At 37.9% G+C, this 19,183-nt stretch overlaps 4 protein-coding genes across 8 annotated transcripts; 2 read left to right on the top strand and 2 right to left on the bottom strand.

Moving 5' to 3' along the window:
• The first annotated feature begins 278 nt into the window (after positions 1-278).
• LOC133746197 (uncharacterized) lies at positions 279-3,987 on the top strand. Of its 4 annotated transcripts, none has more exons than XM_062174365.1 (7): positions 279-348; positions 448-519; positions 1,046-1,143; positions 1,248-1,424; positions 1,869-1,967; positions 2,388-2,630; positions 3,270-3,987. In XM_062174365.1, exons 3-7 carry the CDS (start codon positions 1,069-1,071, stop codon positions 3,693-3,695), a joined length of 1,020 nt encoding a protein of 339 aa, XP_062030349.1. In that variant the 5' UTR covers positions 279-348; positions 448-519; positions 1,046-1,068; the 3' UTR covers positions 3,696-3,987. The 4 variants fall into 4 exon arrangements, with proteins under 4 accessions (XP_062030349.1, XP_062030348.1, XP_062030347.1 ...); XM_062174364.1 differs by having other exon boundaries at positions 283-348; positions 434-519; XM_062174363.1 differs by lacking the exon at positions 279-348 and having other exon boundaries at positions 355-519.
• A 3,093-nt stretch (positions 3,988-7,080) lies between these two features.
• LOC133742154 (aspartic proteinase NANA, chloroplast-like) lies at positions 7,081-8,976 on the top strand. The gene has a single exon (XM_062169837.1). The coding sequence runs from the start codon at positions 7,134-7,136 to the stop codon at positions 8,643-8,645; it is 1,512 nt and encodes a 503-aa protein (XP_062025821.1). The 5' UTR covers positions 7,081-7,133; the 3' UTR covers positions 8,646-8,976.
• Positions 8,977-10,061: 1,085 nt separating this feature from the next.
• On the bottom strand, positions 10,062-13,498 carry LOC133743460 (2,3-bisphosphoglycerate-dependent phosphoglycerate mutase 1). Of its 2 annotated transcripts, none has more exons than XM_062171402.1 (8): positions 13,143-13,498; positions 12,453-12,724; positions 12,070-12,293; positions 11,616-11,734; positions 11,368-11,524; positions 11,116-11,217; positions 10,886-11,005; positions 10,062-10,499 (listed from the first exon to the last, which is right to left on the bottom strand). In XM_062171402.1, the coding sequence occupies exons 2-8, from the start codon at positions 12,721-12,723 to the stop codon at positions 10,455-10,457; spliced, it is 1,038 nt and encodes a 345-aa protein (XP_062027386.1). In that variant the 5' UTR covers position 12,724; positions 13,143-13,498; the 3' UTR covers positions 10,062-10,454. The 2 variants fall into 2 exon arrangements, with proteins under 2 accessions (XP_062027386.1, XP_062027385.1); XM_062171401.1 differs by having other exon boundaries at positions 13,247-13,498.
• A 3,222-nt stretch (positions 13,499-16,720) lies between these two features.
• LOC133745609 (protein DOWNSTREAM OF FLC) lies at positions 16,721-18,120 on the bottom strand. The gene is made up of 2 exons (XM_062173714.1): positions 17,865-18,120; positions 16,721-17,250 (listed from the first exon to the last, which is right to left on the bottom strand). Exons 1-2 carry the CDS (start codon positions 18,016-18,018, stop codon positions 16,925-16,927), a joined length of 480 nt encoding a protein of 159 aa, XP_062029698.1. The 5' UTR covers positions 18,019-18,120; the 3' UTR covers positions 16,721-16,924.
• Positions 18,121-19,183: the final 1,063 nt, after the last annotated feature.

The following is a 19,183-nucleotide window of genomic DNA, read 5'->3' as shown; positions in this document are numbered from 1 at the left end:
AAACTATAAAAGCGATAATAAAAGAAATACGCTCCTTTATGAGAAATAAATGCTATTCGTTGTTCCTAGGAAACTCCGTACACGGCAACGGCCAAAGCTTTATATATTATAAAATCCATGTGAATTCGCTTAAAAGGGCAGTGACCACACCACGCAATGCACATGCCTCCCTTTACATTATCTAGGGCCATTTCAGTCTTTTTCTCCCCAGGAAAAAACGACACCGTCGAAGCTTTGTCCGAAAGTCTTACACCACAAAACAACATGAAGCGAAACTGGCCTTGGCTTACCAAAAGCACGTGTTGGCCTTGGGCTTCCTGCATCACTGTGTGTGATCCCGAGATCCCTGTAATATTCTCAGCTTCTCTCTCTCTCTCTCTCTCTCTCTCTCTCTCTCTCTCTTTCTGTTTGTACTTTAATTGGCACACTGTAGTTGACCTTGTTCAGATGGGTTCCGACTGCTGAGGAGGCTCCGAGATATATTGGCACCCAAAATTCTCTTCAATCTGTTTTGGTCAGGTGAGAGATCTTTGTACCCTTCCAAGTTAGTGGACCTGTTTGATTTACCCTTCTAGATATTTGGTTGATTATGTATTATATATGCTTGAGTTTTTGATGGTTTTTGTGACCCATTGTGGTGGATTCATGGGAGTCTTTGTAAGAGAAGTAGAAAATAGTGCAAAAGCTATCATGAACAAAAGTAGTCTCTTTTAGATTGGATATTTGATAGCTATGGAAAGGATGGTTTATTGAGTTGATGATTTGTTTTTTTTTTTGAAAAGAAAAAGAAAATATAGTTCAAATGATTAGGTAGTTTTAGTTGCGAAAAGCGAAAAGTGGTTTGACTACAAGAATAGAAGTTGCTGATTTTCAAATGATACATTGAACAATGAAGATATACGCTTTGTGTTTGTCGGATAAAGAGCATGCTTTTTGTTACATATATTGGAATTCAATGTGTTTGATGAATAATGGTGAAGGGAGATTGAAATGGGAACTCTGAAACTAGGACATAATTTTTGAAGTCTCCATTGCGGATTTGCAGAGTTTTTTCTTCTTCTCAAAACTATGAGTGCGGGAATGAAGAAATCTTCTTCAAATGGCTCTGAGAATATTTTAACAAGTGAAGAGCAGCAGGCAAAGGTATTGTTAGTAAAAGTGCTCATTTACTTGTTTGAAATCTATTAGTTTGGGGCACGAGCAGTTCCACTTTTATTGTTTGCCCTAAAAAATCTTCATGTTTGCAGATTAGCGAGGTGAGGAAGTTGATAGGGACAGTGCCGGATAAGTTGTCCACATATTGTTCCGATGCATCCATTGCAAGGCATTTAAGGGCAAGAAACTGGAATGTCAAGAAGGCCACAAAAATGTTGAAAGATACCTTGAAATGGAGGTCAGAATACAAACCGGAGGAGATTTGTTGGGTATACTATTTTTCATAGCCTTATAGTCAGAATTCAGGAACAGAATGTGCTAGATTTTACCTTTTTCCTCAGCTTAGGACACGTTCTGTCTCTTTAGGTTTCTGTAAACCATTAGCCACTGTGAGTTATTAGAACTGAATGCAGCCTGATAATCTTATGCAGGTTATGTTCTGTAGTTTTTTCTTTGTTTTGCTATCCATTTAGAGCTGGCTTATATGGTTCTGTGTTTTGAAAAGTACGATATCAAGAGTCTACACCTATTAGCAGTTCTATTCTTTTGGAATTCAGTCCCGACCTATGATGTGAACTGTAAAAAAACCCTGGACAATTAGCAGAGTCTAAAATAGTAATAGTTACATTACAAACAGATACTACAAGGGTTAAGTTCTTCAGGTACTGAAGAGATGATATTTTACAAATTAGTTGTTTCCATTTCTTATGTAGGAGGACGTAGCTCGTGAAGCTGAGACGGGAAAAATTTACAGATCGAATTATATGGACAAGCATGGGAGACCAGTTCTTGTCATGAGGCCTAGTTGCCAGGTTACAAGCCTTCCTCACACCTCCATGAATTATTTTTTACTTTATAAAAGTAGCTGTTACTTATAATTAAGAGTTGGTGCTCTCTTCATGTTGATGCATACTCTTATTTGCTGTAAAAACTGATTTTATTTGTCGACTTAACTCATCTCATCTAACTAAAATGCCACATTTTTTCATCAGATACCTGTTTCAAAGATTTTGTTGATTATCAAGTTCTGATAATAGTATCAACCATAGTGCATTATGAGTGATTTCCACATCTGGTTGAATTCCTGAAATTAGGATCTGCTGAATATAAATGTTTGCAATGCTCTGGAGATCTAAGTTTCAGCAGAAAGCTAATTTTCATTCTTTTGGGAAAGAGATTGTCAAAAAGTTACTTTTCCTTGGTAACTTATTAGTTGTTTATATCAATTGCAGAACTCAAAGTCAACGAAAGGCCAGATACGATATTTGGTGTATTGCTTGGAGAATGCTATATTAAATCTTCCACCCGACCAGGAACAGATGGTTTGGCTGATTGATTTTCAAGGTTTCAATTTGTCACATATTTCAGTGAAGGTGACACGTGAAACAGCCCATGTTTTGCAAGACCATTATCCAGAACGCCTAGGTCTTGCAATACTCTACAACCCACCCAAGTTTTTTGAGCCATTCTATACGGTAAGCTCAGTTCTGATGCCATTTTTGTTATTTTACCTTTTCTCTAGAAATACTTCTGAATAGAACAGCAGGGAGATGCCAATTGTTTATCCTTATGAATTAATAAGATTCAAAGTAATACGAATTTTACATTTGTGAACAACTGGCCTTTCATTTTCATTTTATCTTGGGCCATTCCAAGACTTCGGCATTTTAAAGTGCTTCCCATCCCTTTGCTATTTTAGTGAAGTTTCAAATTGGGAGAACCACCATCACTTTGTACTTGTTAGGTATGCAGTAATGTGGGGAAACTCTGTAACCAAAGCATATTTCGCTGTACGTTTTTTTTTTTGGGAGTGAAATCCACTCCCCATTTTACAATCCACACACCATGTTTCCTTTTTTGGTAACTTAAATTTTGTCTTTTTTTTTTTTTTTTTTTTTTTTGAGAATGAACTTAAATTCTGTCTTTACTAACTTAGGTTTTGAGAATTTTGACCAAAGAAGAAAAGAGGGAGTGGATTTCACTCCGCTTTTTTTTTTTTTTTCTTTGGCAATTTTTGTTGCAAATAAAGCCTTATGTGACACTTAAATGCCAGCATCCTGTAATTCATAATAGAGTCCTTACGATGCCGAATTAATGTCATGTATTTGTTGCAGTTAGTAAAGCCCTTTCTAGAGCCAAAGACTTACAAGAAAGTGAAGTTTGTGTATGCGGAAGACCTCAACACCAAGAAGATAATGGAGGATCTATTTGATATTGAAAAACTGGAGGCTGCATTTGGCGGAAATGATACTGCAGGTTTTGATATAAATAAGTACGCCGAGAGGATGAATGAGGATGATAAGAAGAGGTCCACGATTTGCACAACTGGAAGTCTGCCCTTGGCAGCCTCACAACCTGTCCTGACCAGTGCTGCTCTCTCATTGGATCCTGTCAAGTTAGACTCAAATTCAGATGCTTCTGATAACGAGAAAACAGACAGTTCCTCATCCCATGGCATAGAACCAGAAATTATCTCAGACCACAATATGGCGGTGGCTGCTAGTACCACAAAAGCTGCCGATGATGTAGATAAAGTATAATCTTGTCTCAAGGTTCAGGTATGGTGACCTAACTGTAGTGATGTATCTTGCTGACCCTTTGGCTGTTGGGTTAGGTACTTCAAATTTAGAGGGCTCCTGTAAACTCAAGTTCTCAATTTATTTGTTTTGAGCATATTGGACACTCCGTCAATGAATTCGGCTTGTGAAGTTGGTCAGAACTCAAAAATGTAGTTCCTAAAACCAACTCAAAGGAGGCATTTTATCTCCTTACTTCATTTAAGCATTTTTACTTCAAGAAGAAACTTCACGAAGTTGGTGAAGCTTGACATAATTTTCAACTGCTGCTTTTGTGAAATACCCTTTAGCATAAGTGACTGAATATGATCGACTAGTTGTACCAAATAGATCGTCCATGGTATTATGGGAAAACAATGCTTGTGTTGGCAGACTTTGATGGTCTCTGTGATGCAGCGCTTGTACCAATCCGATCTTTCCCTGTTTGGATTCAGATTTTCTGTCTACTGCTGGCTCTTTCCAATGAAAATGCAACAATGATGGTTTGGATCAACATTGGAATTTGTAAGACAAGCCATGTTTTTGGCGTGGTTTTTGATCCTCTCCTTCCTTGCATTCTCACCAAATTTTCAGATCCACTATCCTCCTCCATGGCTCTCCATCCATCTTAGACACCTCGTCCTCTCCTAATTCTCTTTTCCACAACCTCATCTTCCATATTCGATCCCAGGAGTCTCTGCTGGATCTATTCACCTAACTTTATATGTAAAAATTGCTGCCATACCGGCACTTCATCAAAACTTGGGGACGTGGCTGGACCGCCGACCAATGGTGTTGTGTTGCTTGCTGGTCTCCACCTTTGTGACTTCCATTACTAAGTTCTTTGGTATCTATGTCCTTGTGCATGCTATTTGGGGGTGGAGATTCATGGTGGAGAAATGTTCGGCCTCTGGAAGTGAGGCCCTTCAGGGCTTTTTTCGTTGCCGCTTGGTAGTGGGTAGCCATGACGGCTGGTCTAGGGGTGGCAGTGAAGCTTTTGGAGTTTTGGCTTTAGATCTAGGGGCTTTTCGATCTCTCCCGTTTAACCATTTCGTCGTTTCGTTGATATGATTCGAATGGTGGGATTTTATTAAGAATAGTTGGGAAATTTGAGTTGATAGAAAAAAACCAAGACAATAAGAGAGAAGCAGTTGTACGTGCAACGTGGGACTGAGAATAGTTTGGCAATGTGAGAATTGAGCGGAGAAGAACGTACCTTTTTTTTTTTTTTTTTTTTTTTTTCAACTTTTATTTTTTTGTGATTTTAAATTTTTGCATTATAATGTCCTAATTTTTCAGGAGCTTTTTGTTCTTTGGATATTGAGACAAATTTTGTTGCTAATGCTCGATTGGGTATACTACCAAGTCATAACTAGCACAGCCATAGAAATTCTAAGAAAGCTAAACCGAGATCACAGGAGAAAATAAAAATGTGAAATTTTGATAAATAACCTACTTTAGGTTATCAGATTGATTTTTAACCATATTTTATCAAATAGTTGATAAATGACCATATGACTGGATAACTAAGACTTTTGGCCCCTACTATACAGAATATATCCATCCGCCAAAATCCTATATCTATCTCAGATTCTTAGATCCTCATGCTCACGACTACGCAGCTCCTCTTTTCCATTGAATCATTTGATGGAGAGAAACTCTCAAACAAACGTAAGGCAGTTGGATCAAATTATTGGATAATCAATTGATTAATTATTTTAGTTCACCTCTTGACTTGCACTTTTCATGAGTTTGAATATCATTCAAGCCATTTCAGAGACAAGCTAGTGTACTGGTGGGTATGAGATACCCTCATTTACAACTATTTGAACAAAAATTTACAAGTATTTGAACCAAAATTACAACATTGAGAACAAAAGTTACCATATTCATTTACACTATTTACATATAGTTAAACAAAAATTACAACATTGACAACGAATTTGTTCAAAAGCTTGTAAAAATGTAGTTGAATTGTCATGAATTGTTATGAACTGTAGACATTTTATCTTTTTAAAATGGTCTTTCTAAATGTATCTAGTAAATATATAGGTACACCAAGAAAATTAATTTTTCATGAAAAAACAATTGTATCCTCATATGAAATTATATTAAAAGTCATGGTAAATTAAGCTAAGAACAAACGAAACGATAAAATTTGAAACTCTTTAGTCTATTTGTATCCAGCAGTTCACTGTATTCCATGTTATTATGTTGTTTCTTCCAACAAAACCTTAAACCCAAATTTCACTTTTCATTATAATTGCTTCATCTCCTAGGTTTAATACACATGATATTGACCAAGTAGTGAGTGCAATCATGATTTCGGAGATTCTAACAAGGTATGTTCCATGCATGATGGGCATCCATCAAAATCCTAGAACAAAAGAAGTGATGATCAATGGGCTTCCTGTAAGAGTGAAGTATTGTGACACTTGTATGCCTATATCACCCTCCTCGTTGTTTCCATTGTTCTATCTGCAACAATTGTGTGGAGCGCTTTGATCATCACTGCCCTTGGGTGGGGCAATGCATTGGCCAGGTACCTAAACTTGCAATATTTTGGTTGTGTGATTTGATTTCAGAATAATCCTTGTATACTTGTCTGTACTTATTCTTGCTTCCTCTCTTTAGTAGGCATTAATTTGTTTTAGAAATCTAAGTTTGTAAAAATCTAATTGCCTGGTATGTATGTAGTGCAACTATAGTTACTCTCTTCGGCAACTCTTCTCTGCATCTACTTCTTCTCAATACCCGCTCTATACGTTAAGATTTTGAAGGATGATCATCATGGGACAGTTTCGGAGGCGATGACAAACGAAGTCTAAGATAGAGAAATTCTTGAGGTTGAGACTGGGTATGCATATACCTACGTTACCAGATCAACGTTAAGAAGGTCAATATAGAATACCAAACCATCTCAGAAGAATGAAGGATTTGTTGAGTGTGTTATTCTTCATCTCGATAAGGTTTTACCGGGTGTAACGGGTCTTGTTGGGTTTAATTAGAAATAAAGAAATTATTGAAAAACTTGCTGGGTGGAGTTAGCGGTTCTATGATTTTGTTGGATGTAAAAAATATGCAGGGTGTATTTGAATATTTACGGGATACATTTAGAAATACATTTTTAGGTGCAGGCTTGTCATGAATTATTATAAACTGCAGCCCTTTTTGGCAATAATAAACTGCAGCCCTTCTGGCAATCTATTTTATTGTTTGAAATCTTCAATCATTTGATAATTTCTAATTTCAGCTGTATTGAATCGGTTACAACTAGAATTTTCTCATTTTGTACGTCTAAATTTAGTTAGCTCTCCCGCCTCTGATGTTAGTCATCCCATGTCCACATGCATGATCCTATAATTCTATCCTTGTATATTCTAGTTTCAGACTTTCATTCGAGTCATTTCATTTCGACAATCAATGATGAAGGGGAGGATGTCAACTAGTTCAACAACATTCCTCTTCATCATTTTCTTGCTTTCTGCCACTCATCATGGACTTTTGCATGTTTGTGCAAATGGTGATCATACCACCATGCGGTTGCCGTTAATTCACAAGTACTCTCCTCATTTCAATGGAGGAGTTGGTTTGATCAATAAAACCGATATAGATGTCATGAAAGAGCTTCACCTCCATGACATAATCCGCCACCAAACGATTTTCCAAATGAATAGAGATGATCATCAAATCCCAAGGCGACAGGACTCAGAAACTAACTCATCCTTTGCAATGCCGGTGCATTCGGGTTTTGATATGCTGTCGGGGTTGTATTGGGTCGAAGTAAAAATTGGAACACCTCCCAAGACTTTCTTGTTGGCTGCAGATACAGCGAGTGACTTGACATGGGTCAAATGCAAATACGATAGAACGTTGACAAAGGAGGCCAAACAGAAAATGATAGACGATCGCAAGAAGAAGAAACACCATCATGGCGATCTCAAAAAGTCATTAATTTTTCTCAATAAAGGTAGGGAATTTCGTGCTGATCTATCATCGACATTCAAACCTGTTCCATGCTCCGATGGTATGTGCAGACAAGGGCTCTCACACATGATGTCTTATAAAGACTGCCCAACCCCAACGTCGCCTTGCAGATACACTTACAGGTACATGGGAGGGGAGGGAGCAGATGGTTTCTTTGGGTCTGACACTATAACAGTACCCCTCGCAAATGGTAGCAAAACAAAGCTGCCTAATGTGACAATCGGCTGCACAGATTCCTCCCAAAAGTTAAAGCAAGGTGATGGCATTCTAGGTTTAGGCTTCGGTGACTACTCATTCTCCGAGACAGTAGTTTCTTATAAGTTTGCTGGCAAGTTCTCTTACTGCCTAATGTTTCATAGGAGCAACTCGAGTGTGTTGAGTTATCTTACATTTGGTCCCAATAAACAAACTGTTATTAACAGCCCTATGAGGTACACAAAGTTGATTATGAGGAAGCAGAACGGACATAACTCTAATTTATATGGCGTAAACATAACGGGCATCTCAATCGGGGGCACATTATTGAAGATACCAAGTCAATTTTGGGATGCAACGTCGCGTAATGGTGGTGTAGTGCTTGATTCAGGCTCAACCAACACATTTCTACCCCTACCAGCTTACAAGGCTGTCATGGACGAATTGACAGATGCTTTGTCAAAATATAATAATTTCGTGCTCAAAGATCTCCCATTTGAATTCTGCTTCAATGATAAAGGATATGACGAGTCTTCGGTGCCAAGACTTGCATTTCATTTTGCAGATGGTGTTCGATATGAGCCACCGGTGAGAAACTATGTTGTACCTGTGACAACGGGGATCAAGTGTATTGGCTTTGTTCCATCTCTCGATGACAAGTCTGTTATTGGCAACCAAATGCAGCAAAACCATCTTTGGGAATTTGATATTTCACGTCGTACTGTGGGTTTTGCTCCTTCCAGCTGCACCTAGATACCTAGTGCTGTACGTATTAAATTGACTAACTTGAACTTGTAATTTCTTCTTCTTATTCTTTTGTTTCTTTATTTCGATAAATTGGAGGGCCAAAGTTCCCCCCACAGAAAAAAAAAATGCAGAGGAAATGAAGTTAGGTAATACTATTAAACTCTCATGTGCAAGCTGATGTTCTAGCTCTGCAATGGGGTGTAGTGTGGTGCTTTTTTCTTTGGCTGAGGTTTTGTCTAAGCGAGATCAAAATGTGATGCCCCTAACAATTCCTTAATGTATCAATCATAAATCTTTATCAAGAAATAAAAAAGATAAAGCTAGAACTACTGTACAACTTCTCTTTCTAGCCTTACATAATCTTTCAATAGGACAGAAATATTTCAGGCCTAATTCTGGTGAATCTACTGGCTTGAGCGCTCAATTGGTCAAAGCTTTTTGTGGCTGTTACTCTGATGCACAATTTGAGTTTGCACGAGTGTCCTTTGTGAAAGCAGGTGGCGAGCTAATACAGTGTTGGGAAAATGCAGTGTACGCTTGTGCTATAATTTTCGAGAATGTTAATTACAATTAGTGTTTTAAAAGGCGCGCCTCAAGGCGTGGATGACATATTTTCTTATCTATATTCAATACTTAAAACGCAAAAAACCAATTGAGCCACAAAAAGCTTAATCAATTTAATCTTAGGCTCAGATTTTTTTTTTTTAAAAAGAAAAAAAGAAAAAAAAGACGGCTATAGCAGGTTTGCAAACTCCCACTCTCCCTAAATTTCTTCCTTCATGGCAAATTTGACTCCCCTCTCCTCAAATTTCTTCCATCAGAAAGGAATCTCTTTCCTGACTCCCACTCTCCCCAGGCTTCTTCCTTTGCCGCCAAACCTTTCTCATAAACAGCAAATGCTGTACCAAGTACTAACCCATCATGTTCACCTTAGATTTCATTTTATGTTTGAGTATTTATTGAATTATGAGGTTCATTGAATCTAGCTCAATTCTTATTGATTGATGACTATGAATAGCATTTGTTTTTTTCTATATTGTTATCATTTTATGTATATACAATTTTTTATAATGTAAGATTTACGTTTTACGCCTTAGTGACGATCTACTGAAATACATCGGAGTGCATTTTAGCGTTTTAAAACACTGATTACAATGCAAGACAATTGAACAAATCATATCAATCAAATATATATGTGATGTAAAGTTGTAAACATATTTGTGAATCGAGATTATCAAGATAGGGTACCAATCTCTACTCTTCATTACGTGGACGAATTTTAACAAAACAACAGACCGAATGACTAAGTCGCTCATTTTTCAAAAATAAGTAAGTTTAAGTGTCAAATAAGCGGAATTTGAGTGACCATTTGTGAGATATGGGAGACCAATAAATAAAGCATATAGAGGCAGAAACCCAGAAGATACCAAAAGATACATTCTTATTTCAGTCCTATCAATTACAGGATTACAACTTAGTAATAACATACAAGGACAAACCGAACTCTCTTCTAGCACAGGGACTTCAACTAAATTTGCTAGAGACACACAAAAGTACACAGAAGCAAGTAGCCAGGACTGTGGCTATGTACTGCTTCAGAGCTGCCCCCACATATTTCATATATCTGTAGAACTTGAAAAAAAAGTATGACACACCAACTGGTACAAACAAAACTGCTGAAAGATAAACCCCCCTGAAGAAGCAACGGAAGAGAACTTGCACCAGCTACTTAAAATTTTAAAAGCAGAAGAAAACCAGCAATTTTGGTTCTCGACTTTGAGAGCATATGATGGGTTACCTGTACTATATAACACACTAATGAACCATCTCATCTAACTTCTGCCTGTAAAGGGCCAACTTCTGCAACAAAATTAAAACAGCAGAAGCATTAGTTCCGTATTTGAGGGTTAAAAGGTCTAGAAACTGGAAATAAAGTTAACAAAGAAGTTGATAGCAATTATTATCCAGTCTCTGTGTTTGTTCATAAATTAATGTAAAGCTATAGATCAAAGCCATTTTGAAATGTCTATTAAGGTCTTATAAATACACATATCAGTTGAAGCTTTTCTTGAAGCTCCATTTGTTTTCTCAACAAACAGAAGACAAGGGAAACGAAGACAGTTTCTCCCATGCCAAGTAGTTAAACATTTCCATCATAATAATGATTCCGCATGGCAAAGGCAAACTGTTGATAATATAAAATTGCAGTTTAGAAAAATATTTAACTAAGTGCAAAACTTTCTTACCTTGGTGTAGGCATAAACCCCAGCCTCAGTAGGTGCCGAAGGACTTCCCCTCCGAGTGAATTTTCCCTCTTTGAAAATGTAAAGCATCGGTATTCCAGTTGACAGTTCTAAACTAATAACCTGCCAAGGAAGAACAGGACAAAACATAAATTCATTTTTTTCTTGGCTGTAAAGTATTAGAGCCACAACTATAATGCATATCGATCTCAACAATATAAATGGTCTGTCACCTCTTGGGAAGTTAGCTTATCCAGATACATGATAATAGATCTCAATGAATTCCCGTGGGCAGCAATCATAATATTCTTTCCAGATAAGAGTTGGGGTTCAATCTGCCAGAGCAATATTTATACAGTCAGACGGTGAAGAATGGATACAGTCAATGACGTCTTTTGAAACTACACAAAACCTTTCTCACATAAAATGTGTTATAGAAGCAGTTCAGAGCAACTAGATACAGGTAAGTATGCAGTCATACATACTTGATCTTTAAAATAAGCAACAGCTCTTTCAGCACACATTTCCAAACTCTCGCCATTGGGAGGGGGTACATCATAACTCCGACGCCACTCGTGAACTTGTTCCTTCCCATATCTATCTGCTGTTTCTTGTTTATTGAGACCCTGTAATTCCCCATACCTATTAAAAAAATCACGTCATGCAGGTAAGTACAGGGAAGGGATAACAGGCCAGAACAATTATCAAGGAAAAGCAGAGATGTAATAACAACATTCTTTCATTCAAGCGCCAATCCGCGACCACAGGAATGGATTGCAATTTTGTGTCTTCACTAAAAATCTGGCTCCATGCCCTAGCCTGTTCGCTTTCATTATGCAACATAACTGGCACCTGTAGGCAAACTGATATTTAGCAGGATGACAAAAGGATAACTTTCTGTCCAAATGAGTAAAACCTGAAGACTTAATTACAGTTCAGACATTAATACAATTGTAAAACCCGGAGTTTGAGTTAATAGGTATCTTTTTCATTTCTCCCCTTTCCCCTTTAATACAGATTTTTTTATCTGCATTCCCCTGCTAATTACTGCATGGATGATCAATGGTATTAAACCAATTCGATCATCTATCGACATCAGTTCAAATTACGATCATCACAATGCCTCCAAATAGTTACATAATGTGGTATCTTATGACACTAAACAGATTTGTTTTCCCTAAAATTACCTTCTTACGACGGTGCTGTGTCATGGCAAGCATGGCAGTCATCTGTGCACGAATCAGTGCAGATGTATAGATCATGTCGACAGGTATGTTGCTGATTCTCTTGCCAGCTTCAATTGCCTCTTCTACACCCTTCTTGCTCAGAGGCACATCAACACAGCCAGTGAACAAGTTCTTTTCGTTCCACAATGATTCACCATGCCTAATCAAAATCAAAGCTGCTTCATCTGAAAGGATATGGAAAATAATGTTTCAAAATTTCAATGACCAAATGTGGTAATTTCATTCAGCTCAATAGAAAAGATCTACAGCAAAGAAAGAACAATTATACAAGTATATTGACTATTCATCAACGAATCAAAATAGGGTGAGTAAAACCAGCTTACTAGATTTCTTTCGCGGGTCACTTTCTTTGTTCTTTGAGGGGGACGAAACATGATCAATCACTGAAGTTTGGGAAGTCGAAGCTCGAATTACACCAAGGTTTCTCTGACCAGAGTTGTAGCATACTCTTCTTGACAGTCCAACATCAACCTCGAACGCCTTTGAAATCAATCTCACTGAACTTTTCCCCAACTCTTGATGAATGCCAGAGTTATAGAGATGTCCATGGGACTGGTGAGTTCCAATGGATTGGTGAAACACAGCAGTAGCCATCCTAAAAAATCATAAATATCTCAAGTAAATGACAAAAGTACAACGATTACACAAATGGGAACAAAGACACTATATTGATATACAAATGATCATAAACATTTCTCTCTTAGAGATTCTTAGGCCTTCAAATGTGTAAATCAATACCCCCATTAGATGCATGTTAATCAATCACTTTCCTCACAACCCACAAACTTAAACATTGCTAGGGGAAACAACAGGCTAATTCATCTCAGATAAACATGTTCATCAACCTCATGCATCATAATCATAATTCACAAAGAAAATTAGTAATAAGAGATCTATGTTGAAGGAACCCGAAACAATATTTGCTTAAAAAATAATTAAAAGATCTCTGCTTCATACCATTTTCAATTTTCAATCACATTCAAATCAAAGTCAAAAATGAAAAAAGAACAAACCTCCTTAGCAAAATCAGAGAGAAACCCAGATACCAAAAGGCCCAGAATCCAATGCAAAATGAATCAAGAATCTGTCTTGATGAAGGTTGGTACGCGTAAATTACCTTGATGTTTATATATATGGGAAAAACCGACGAAACCGAGGAAGAGGAAAATGGAAACGACCAAATGGGACCAGAGTTTATTACGAGAAAAGTTGACGGAGAAGAAGATGATTGACAGTTTATATGACACAAGTTGATAGCTGCATGTACATGTCGATTCTGAGAGAACAAAACCAAACCAAAACCAAAACCAAACAGAAAATGGAAAGAGAAAATGTGAAATAGGCGAGGGAAACTGGGGAAGTGAGTTTTACATGGCCTTTTTATTTATAGAAGAAATCGTTGTTGTTTGTCGCCGTCACTAAAAGCGCTATGAGGAACAGTATATTGACAATTTGCCCAACTTGGCGACACCATTGGTGGGCGTTTATGGTTCTACTAAGTTAGGCTTCTTTGTCTTCAATTCCTTTTTCTTTTCTTTTTGTAGTCACATTGTGTTTGAAATTCATATATTCGATTGAAAAGAAGAATATCATTTTGCATGTGAAAGAAATTGAATAGATAAACCATGACCAAGTAAATCCATGTTGGATTAATCATAATCGATAAACATGTTTGAATGTCCATGTTTATTATGTAATTTGTAGTTTTTGATGTCTTTTGGATAAGAAACTTGTTAGAAAGCGAAAATAGTTGCAATTGTTAATCGATTTTCTTTAGTAACATTACTATCTTAGAAAGAATAATTTGGAATAGTTTTGTTATGTAAAATGAAATACCCAAAACACTCTCATGCATGTTCACTGATTGGACCGCCCTACTAGTCACGTGGTACATTTGCCCTACGCAAGAATCTCTCACAGCACTGCAATTTACGCATTAAAGAAGGAGAAACGTGTAAATTGAAAGCACAATAATTAACCGTCCTATTCTTCTTCTTTTTCCTTCTCTTAAATATCTAATAAATCGGCCCCTTACCGCATGCATACAACAAAGATCATATGTAGTTTCGTTTTTGTTAGTCAGCTGCTAATTGCCTATAAATGAATGGACCGAGACTTTTAGACATGAATTATTTGACAGAGACAGTTGCTTATGGCTTTCTATTTTTTTTCAGCATAAAAACCAACGATGTGTTTTTGTCTTTTGAGTAGTTGGAAGGGCTAGCTAATTAGCCCTAACTACGAAAGCGGCCAGTTAAGTAAAAGCAACCCTTCAAAGCCTTCACCCAGAATTCATACCAGCACCTACCTCCACTCCACCAGCTCCTTCCAAGTCTTCTCTGATCGATATTATAACACAAACACGTGCCTCTCTGTATTTGTATATATATGCATGCAGCTTATTCTTACGCAGTCACACCAAATAGGCAAATACAACAGCACCTCACCTAACCACTCTTCCTTCCATCAGAGATCTTGACAGTTTTCAGAGACCGATGCCACGGGGCAAACTCAACAACGAGTGAGGAAGGATATTCTTTTTTATCAAAGAAGAAATGGGAAGGATATTCGGGCATTGTTTGTTTTGAGTCCCTTTTACTATAAGGCGGGGCAAACTCAATGTGTCATGTTTAGTTGTGTGTGTGTTTTTTTTTTATAATAAAGGGTTGGTGCGACTGCTCTCAAGTCTTAATTAATGAAACTGTAGAATACAAGGGGGAGAGACATTGAGTCTAAACCTCTGATTACAATAAGCATCTAGAGATCGTCCCAAAATGATATTAGAAGTCTCTACAAAATACATGTATTTTAACGAGCACCAATTAACAAAGAGTGCACTACTGGCTACTCTATTTGCTGAGTTGTGTTTTTTTCTTCCAAGTTTGGCAAGTCGACGTACTCTTTGCTAGCTAGTTTAGTTTTCTTGATCGATCTTCAGTAGAGAGAATTAGAAATTAAGGGCCTTTTTTTTTTTTTTGGGTGTTTTTTTCAAGCTAGGTCAAAGAACAATAAAATTCTCCCATGAGAATTATTAAATACAAACAAAGGTACAGCCAATTAACAGCTAACCGATTTTAGAAGAGATCAGATCGATCCACCATAATTATATTTGGTTTACCAATTTTCCCGTAATTCTTCAGAATTTCTTGTACCTTGATAAGTCTTTATTCAGGATTTCAAGGTGATTCTCATTGTAATGTATTTTTATGTTAAAAAAAAAAAAAAAAGGTTCTAAAATAAGTTCGATATGTGGGATATCTATGCACGAGCTGAGAGGGACTGCTGGCATAACTCTGGTCATGCATGAGTATGGATTCAACTGATATAAGCTTGCAAAGCCGACCTGGAGGCTTCTGACTAATCCATCCTCTCTTTGTTCCAGGCTCTTAAAGGCCAAGTTCTTTCTTAGTTCATATTTTAGGAACGAGTAATAAGTGGTGAGGTTTATATTCTTGAACCTGAGTTCGACTCCCAACTAAGCCGCTTGAATAAAGAGTGTGGGAGCAAAATAGTCTTAGTGTATATTGTCTTGTGCCACATCTCAATGTGATCCTAAGAACAAATCGACCAACACTCCCGCTTGCCTAAGCACACTATTGTGGAACGCCACATCTCAGCAAACAAATATGAGCTACTCATCGCTTGAAATGTGCAATAATCTGAGATAATTACAATCTCCTCCGGGAGGCATGATCCAGATTATGCAGACTACTGAAGGACAAAGTAGTGAACTGCCCGCCAGAAAGGTCCAAATTTGAGCGGATCAACTCAAGCCTCTACACTCAGAGAAACCCCCTGAAAAAGCCCAAAAACTCAATAGGGCCAGACCCAAACAGGTGAGTTCAGACTAACTGGGTCAGCATACTCCCCACAAACCCCATTATTGGCAGGCTGAAGTGGGTAGGAACCCATCATACCCTTGGCCCAGGATTCTTATGGTTAGGGAGATTCTTTCTCCCTAAATGGCATCTAGGCAATGGTGAAAACGCCGGAGTTTCTTCCTTATTCGCCCATTGCCCTAGTTTAACCTACTTTCGACCTGATTGATTCTAAATGCTGGTGAGTTCTGTTCTCTCTTCCAGATGTGCATCTGTTCCAATTAGTTTCAATCTCCCTATGGATCTGACTCATTGCTTTTCATCATGTTTTAGCCTTTTAGGCCTCGAATTATCTGTTTTCTCAATTTCCTCCAATGCGATTAGCCTATTGTGGAAAGCTCTCCGGAGTGCTAAGATTCCAGTGGAGTTTAAACTGCATATTGTGCTTGCTTCAGCTTGGCACAAGGTTGGAATGTGTTGACAATTGCCTAGAGCCAAGTTGGCTAGTCTTTTCTTCTAGATGTTTGGAAGGCCCATACCCAACATTGAGCTTCAAAACTTAATTAAGCACGGTCAAAATTCAAATATGGTATCATGCTCTAAGCCTAATAGTAAATCTGTAACACCAAGCTTGACTATCAGAACAGATTGCATGTTTGATCCTTCACCTGATCAAAAATGTACAAGTACTATTCAATCAGGCAGAAGATATCTGCTATAGATACTATACTAAAGTCAAATCCACTGGAAAAACCAATTTAAACACATTTCAATTATCATTAACAAAACCTATTATTTCCAGATCAAACGAGACCATACAATATATATATATATATATCATGGAGAGTACATTAGCAATTAAATGAAGAATCTTTAGGTGTCGAGATAACAAACCAACAAATAATACCAAACATTAGGAGAATATAGCCAACAAAGCTTTTAAAACTAGATGCATACTCTAGGAACTCAAACCACATCTACACATCCAACTCCTGCATCTGCTTGAGAATCTGGGAACAACCAGACACGGCCTCAGTCCTCATGAACCCCATAGCATTGGCCAAACGGTTGTATGATGCAATGCCATTGTAGCCGGTGAGGATGACACGAGCACGGTCACGCCCTGGGGTAGCTTCTGAACAGCTCTTCTGTGGGCTGCTCACAAGGATAGAATCACAGATCTGGTCCTCATGGTCCTCTGCAACTGTAATCCTGTAGGTTCCGGTCGAGTCAGTTGTCCCTTCTTTGCTGTACCTGAGTGCCATTGTCAGCTTGTCCTTGCATTCCACTCTAACCTTAGCACCTATTATCAACACCCCCAACCAAATTCATCAGAGACAAATCAACAACCATAACACATTCACAGTCGAAATCACATCACCTCAAAACATACACATTTCACATACCTACGCCTAACATAACAACATATACAATTAACCACAAGATAATACAAAACCATTTCTACATCGCCCAAAAATATTGCATTTTGCTACGGAGTACAAGAAATCCGAAACTTACAGCAATGCAATTCTTCAAAACAGATTACTGCGTCCTAATGCTAAATCAATATTCTCAGTTAAACTTTTTTTTTTTTTTTTTTTTTTTTTTTTTTTTTACTGATTGAACCGCGGTTCTTATATATCCACAGAAAGTCACTGTCGATCTATTAGGTTATTTTTCCTTCACACCAATATAATAAACACAAGAATTGTAGAGCACATCTCCACAGTCCAACTGGTTCAAATCCCAGTCAGATCTGTGAAACAAAACCTTTTACACAAAAATATAAAAAAAAAAATTGAGAAAAAAAGGTAAAACACAATTTTCAGATCTAGCAAACCGAGATCGAAGCCGTAAATCCATAACAAAGCCAAAAAAAAAAAAACAAAAGCGCAAAAAGAAGGAGATCTAGGTTACCAGCAATGTAGGTGGTGGCGGAGGACTCGTAACCGAAACGGCAAGCGTCGCAGTAGACCTTTCCTTCGACGGTGAACGGAGTCCTCATCGGACGGGTGGCGACGGCCAGAGCCGGCAGCACGCACAGAGCAAACAGCATCACAAGCTTCGCCATTGTAGCAGCCTCTCTTGGTTTTTTTTTTTCTGAATTGCAGAGAGAAAGAGAAGACTGAATTTTTTTTGGGAGTTGATGAAGGAGAGTGTTGTGGGTATAAATAATTATATATGTGATGATGATAAAAGGCGACGCATAATCACGAGGAGAGGTGAGAGCAATTTACGGGAAAATTGAGTGCCCGAACCGCGTGGGGGCGTGGATTGGGTGCGGGCGGGAATTCTGTGAGCGCGTTTTTTGTATGGCTGACACGTCATTGGGTGAAGTGGGTTGGCCAATGGAGGGAGAGTTTTTGAGTGAGATATAGTGAGAATGGATGTAGAGGAAGAGACGGTGGTGGTGGATTTTGAAGACAGCTAGGCGCTGTCGGTGCTTCACATGGAGGGTACGTGAGGGAAACTTGTGAATGCAGACTTGTGATGGGCTGTTCGCCAGCCCATGGCGCGTAAATACTCGACTGTATTATTTTTTTTTTTCCTTTTTTTATTTATTTATTAAGAAATAAGACTAAAATAGCTTTACTAAAACCTTAGTAATCACAACTTCACAAGCATGAAATGCGACTTCCTTCGTGGTCTTCGATGGTAAAATTAGGCTCGGGATCAGAAACCACAAATTGGATATACCGCACTGAATCAAACCGGAAAATCTGGTTTGGTTCGGTTCCACAACATCTTTCTAGTAAGTTTTTTTTGTTCGGTTCTTGACACTCTTAATTCGGTTCGATTTTCACTCCCATTCTTTTGCATTTATTTGAAATTGATTTACACGTGTAGGTATATAGACTTGACAACATACAATCACTCATTATCTTTATAAGGTAAACCTGAAACTGATTTTCTCAATTCAGTTTCTCGATCGAACCCTAAAATTTTTTGATCTCTCATTCTCTCTCTGTGTCTCATCTCTCAAACCCTAGTTCTTATGCCAACTTTCTTCATCCCCAGTTCAAACCCCTAAATTCCAACTTGTCTTCGAAGTTCGAACTATGAACCCCAACTCACTTTACCCCTAATTCAAACACTGAAATTTTAACTCGTCCCCAAATTCTGCTTGATCCCTATACTCAAGCCTCCAAATTCTCATGGATTCATACAATAATCCAACTACAAAAGGAACGAAATTGTGCTTGTAAATGCAACAGAAGAATCATATGATGAAATAA

Source organism: Rosa rugosa, chromosome 4 (assembly GCF_958449725.1).
Source record: "Rosa rugosa chromosome 4, drRosRugo1.1, whole genome shotgun sequence".
Classification (NCBI taxonomy): Eukaryota; Viridiplantae; Streptophyta; class Magnoliopsida; order Rosales; family Rosaceae; genus Rosa; species Rosa rugosa.
Note: the sequence above shows the minus strand (reverse complement) of the source record. Positions and strands in the feature narration are given on the sequence as shown.

Bases quoted from the DNA above. Each gene is read 5' to 3' on its own strand.
- LOC133746197 (XM_062174365.1), top strand. From the start codon at position 1,069: ATGAGTGCGGGAATGAAGAAATCTTCTTCAAATGGCTCTGAGAATATT. The intron at 1,425-1,868 runs GTATACTATTTT...TTTCTTATGTAG, and splicing joins AACCGGAGGAGATTTGTTGG to GAGGACGTAGCTCGTGAAGC. The intron at 2,631-3,269 runs GTAAGCTCAGTT...TATTTGTTGCAG, and splicing joins TTTTTGAGCCATTCTATACG to TTAGTAAAGCCCTTTCTAGA.
- LOC133742154 (XM_062169837.1), top strand. From the start codon at position 7,134: ATGATGAAGGGGAGGATGTCAACTAGTTCAACAACATTCCTCTTCATC.
- LOC133743460 (XM_062171402.1), bottom strand. From the start codon at position 12,723: ATGGCTACTGCTGTGTTTCACCAATCCATTGGAACTCACCAGTCCCAT. The intron at 11,525-11,615 runs GTTGTTATTACA...TTTTTTTAATAG, and splicing joins TGGCGCTTGAATGAAAGAAT to GTATGGGGAATTACAGGGTC. The intron at 10,500-10,885 runs GTAAGAAAGTTT...ATTTTGTTGCAG, and splicing joins GGGTTTATGCCTACACCAAG to AAGTTGGCCCTTTACAGGCA.
- LOC133745609 (XM_062173714.1), bottom strand. From the start codon at position 18,018: ATGGCGAAGCTTGTGATGCTGTTTGCTCTGTGCGTGCTGCCGGCTCTG. The intron at 17,251-17,864 runs GTAACCTAGATC...TGTTGATAATAG, and splicing joins CGCCACCACCTACATTGCTG to GTGCTAAGGTTAGAGTGGAA.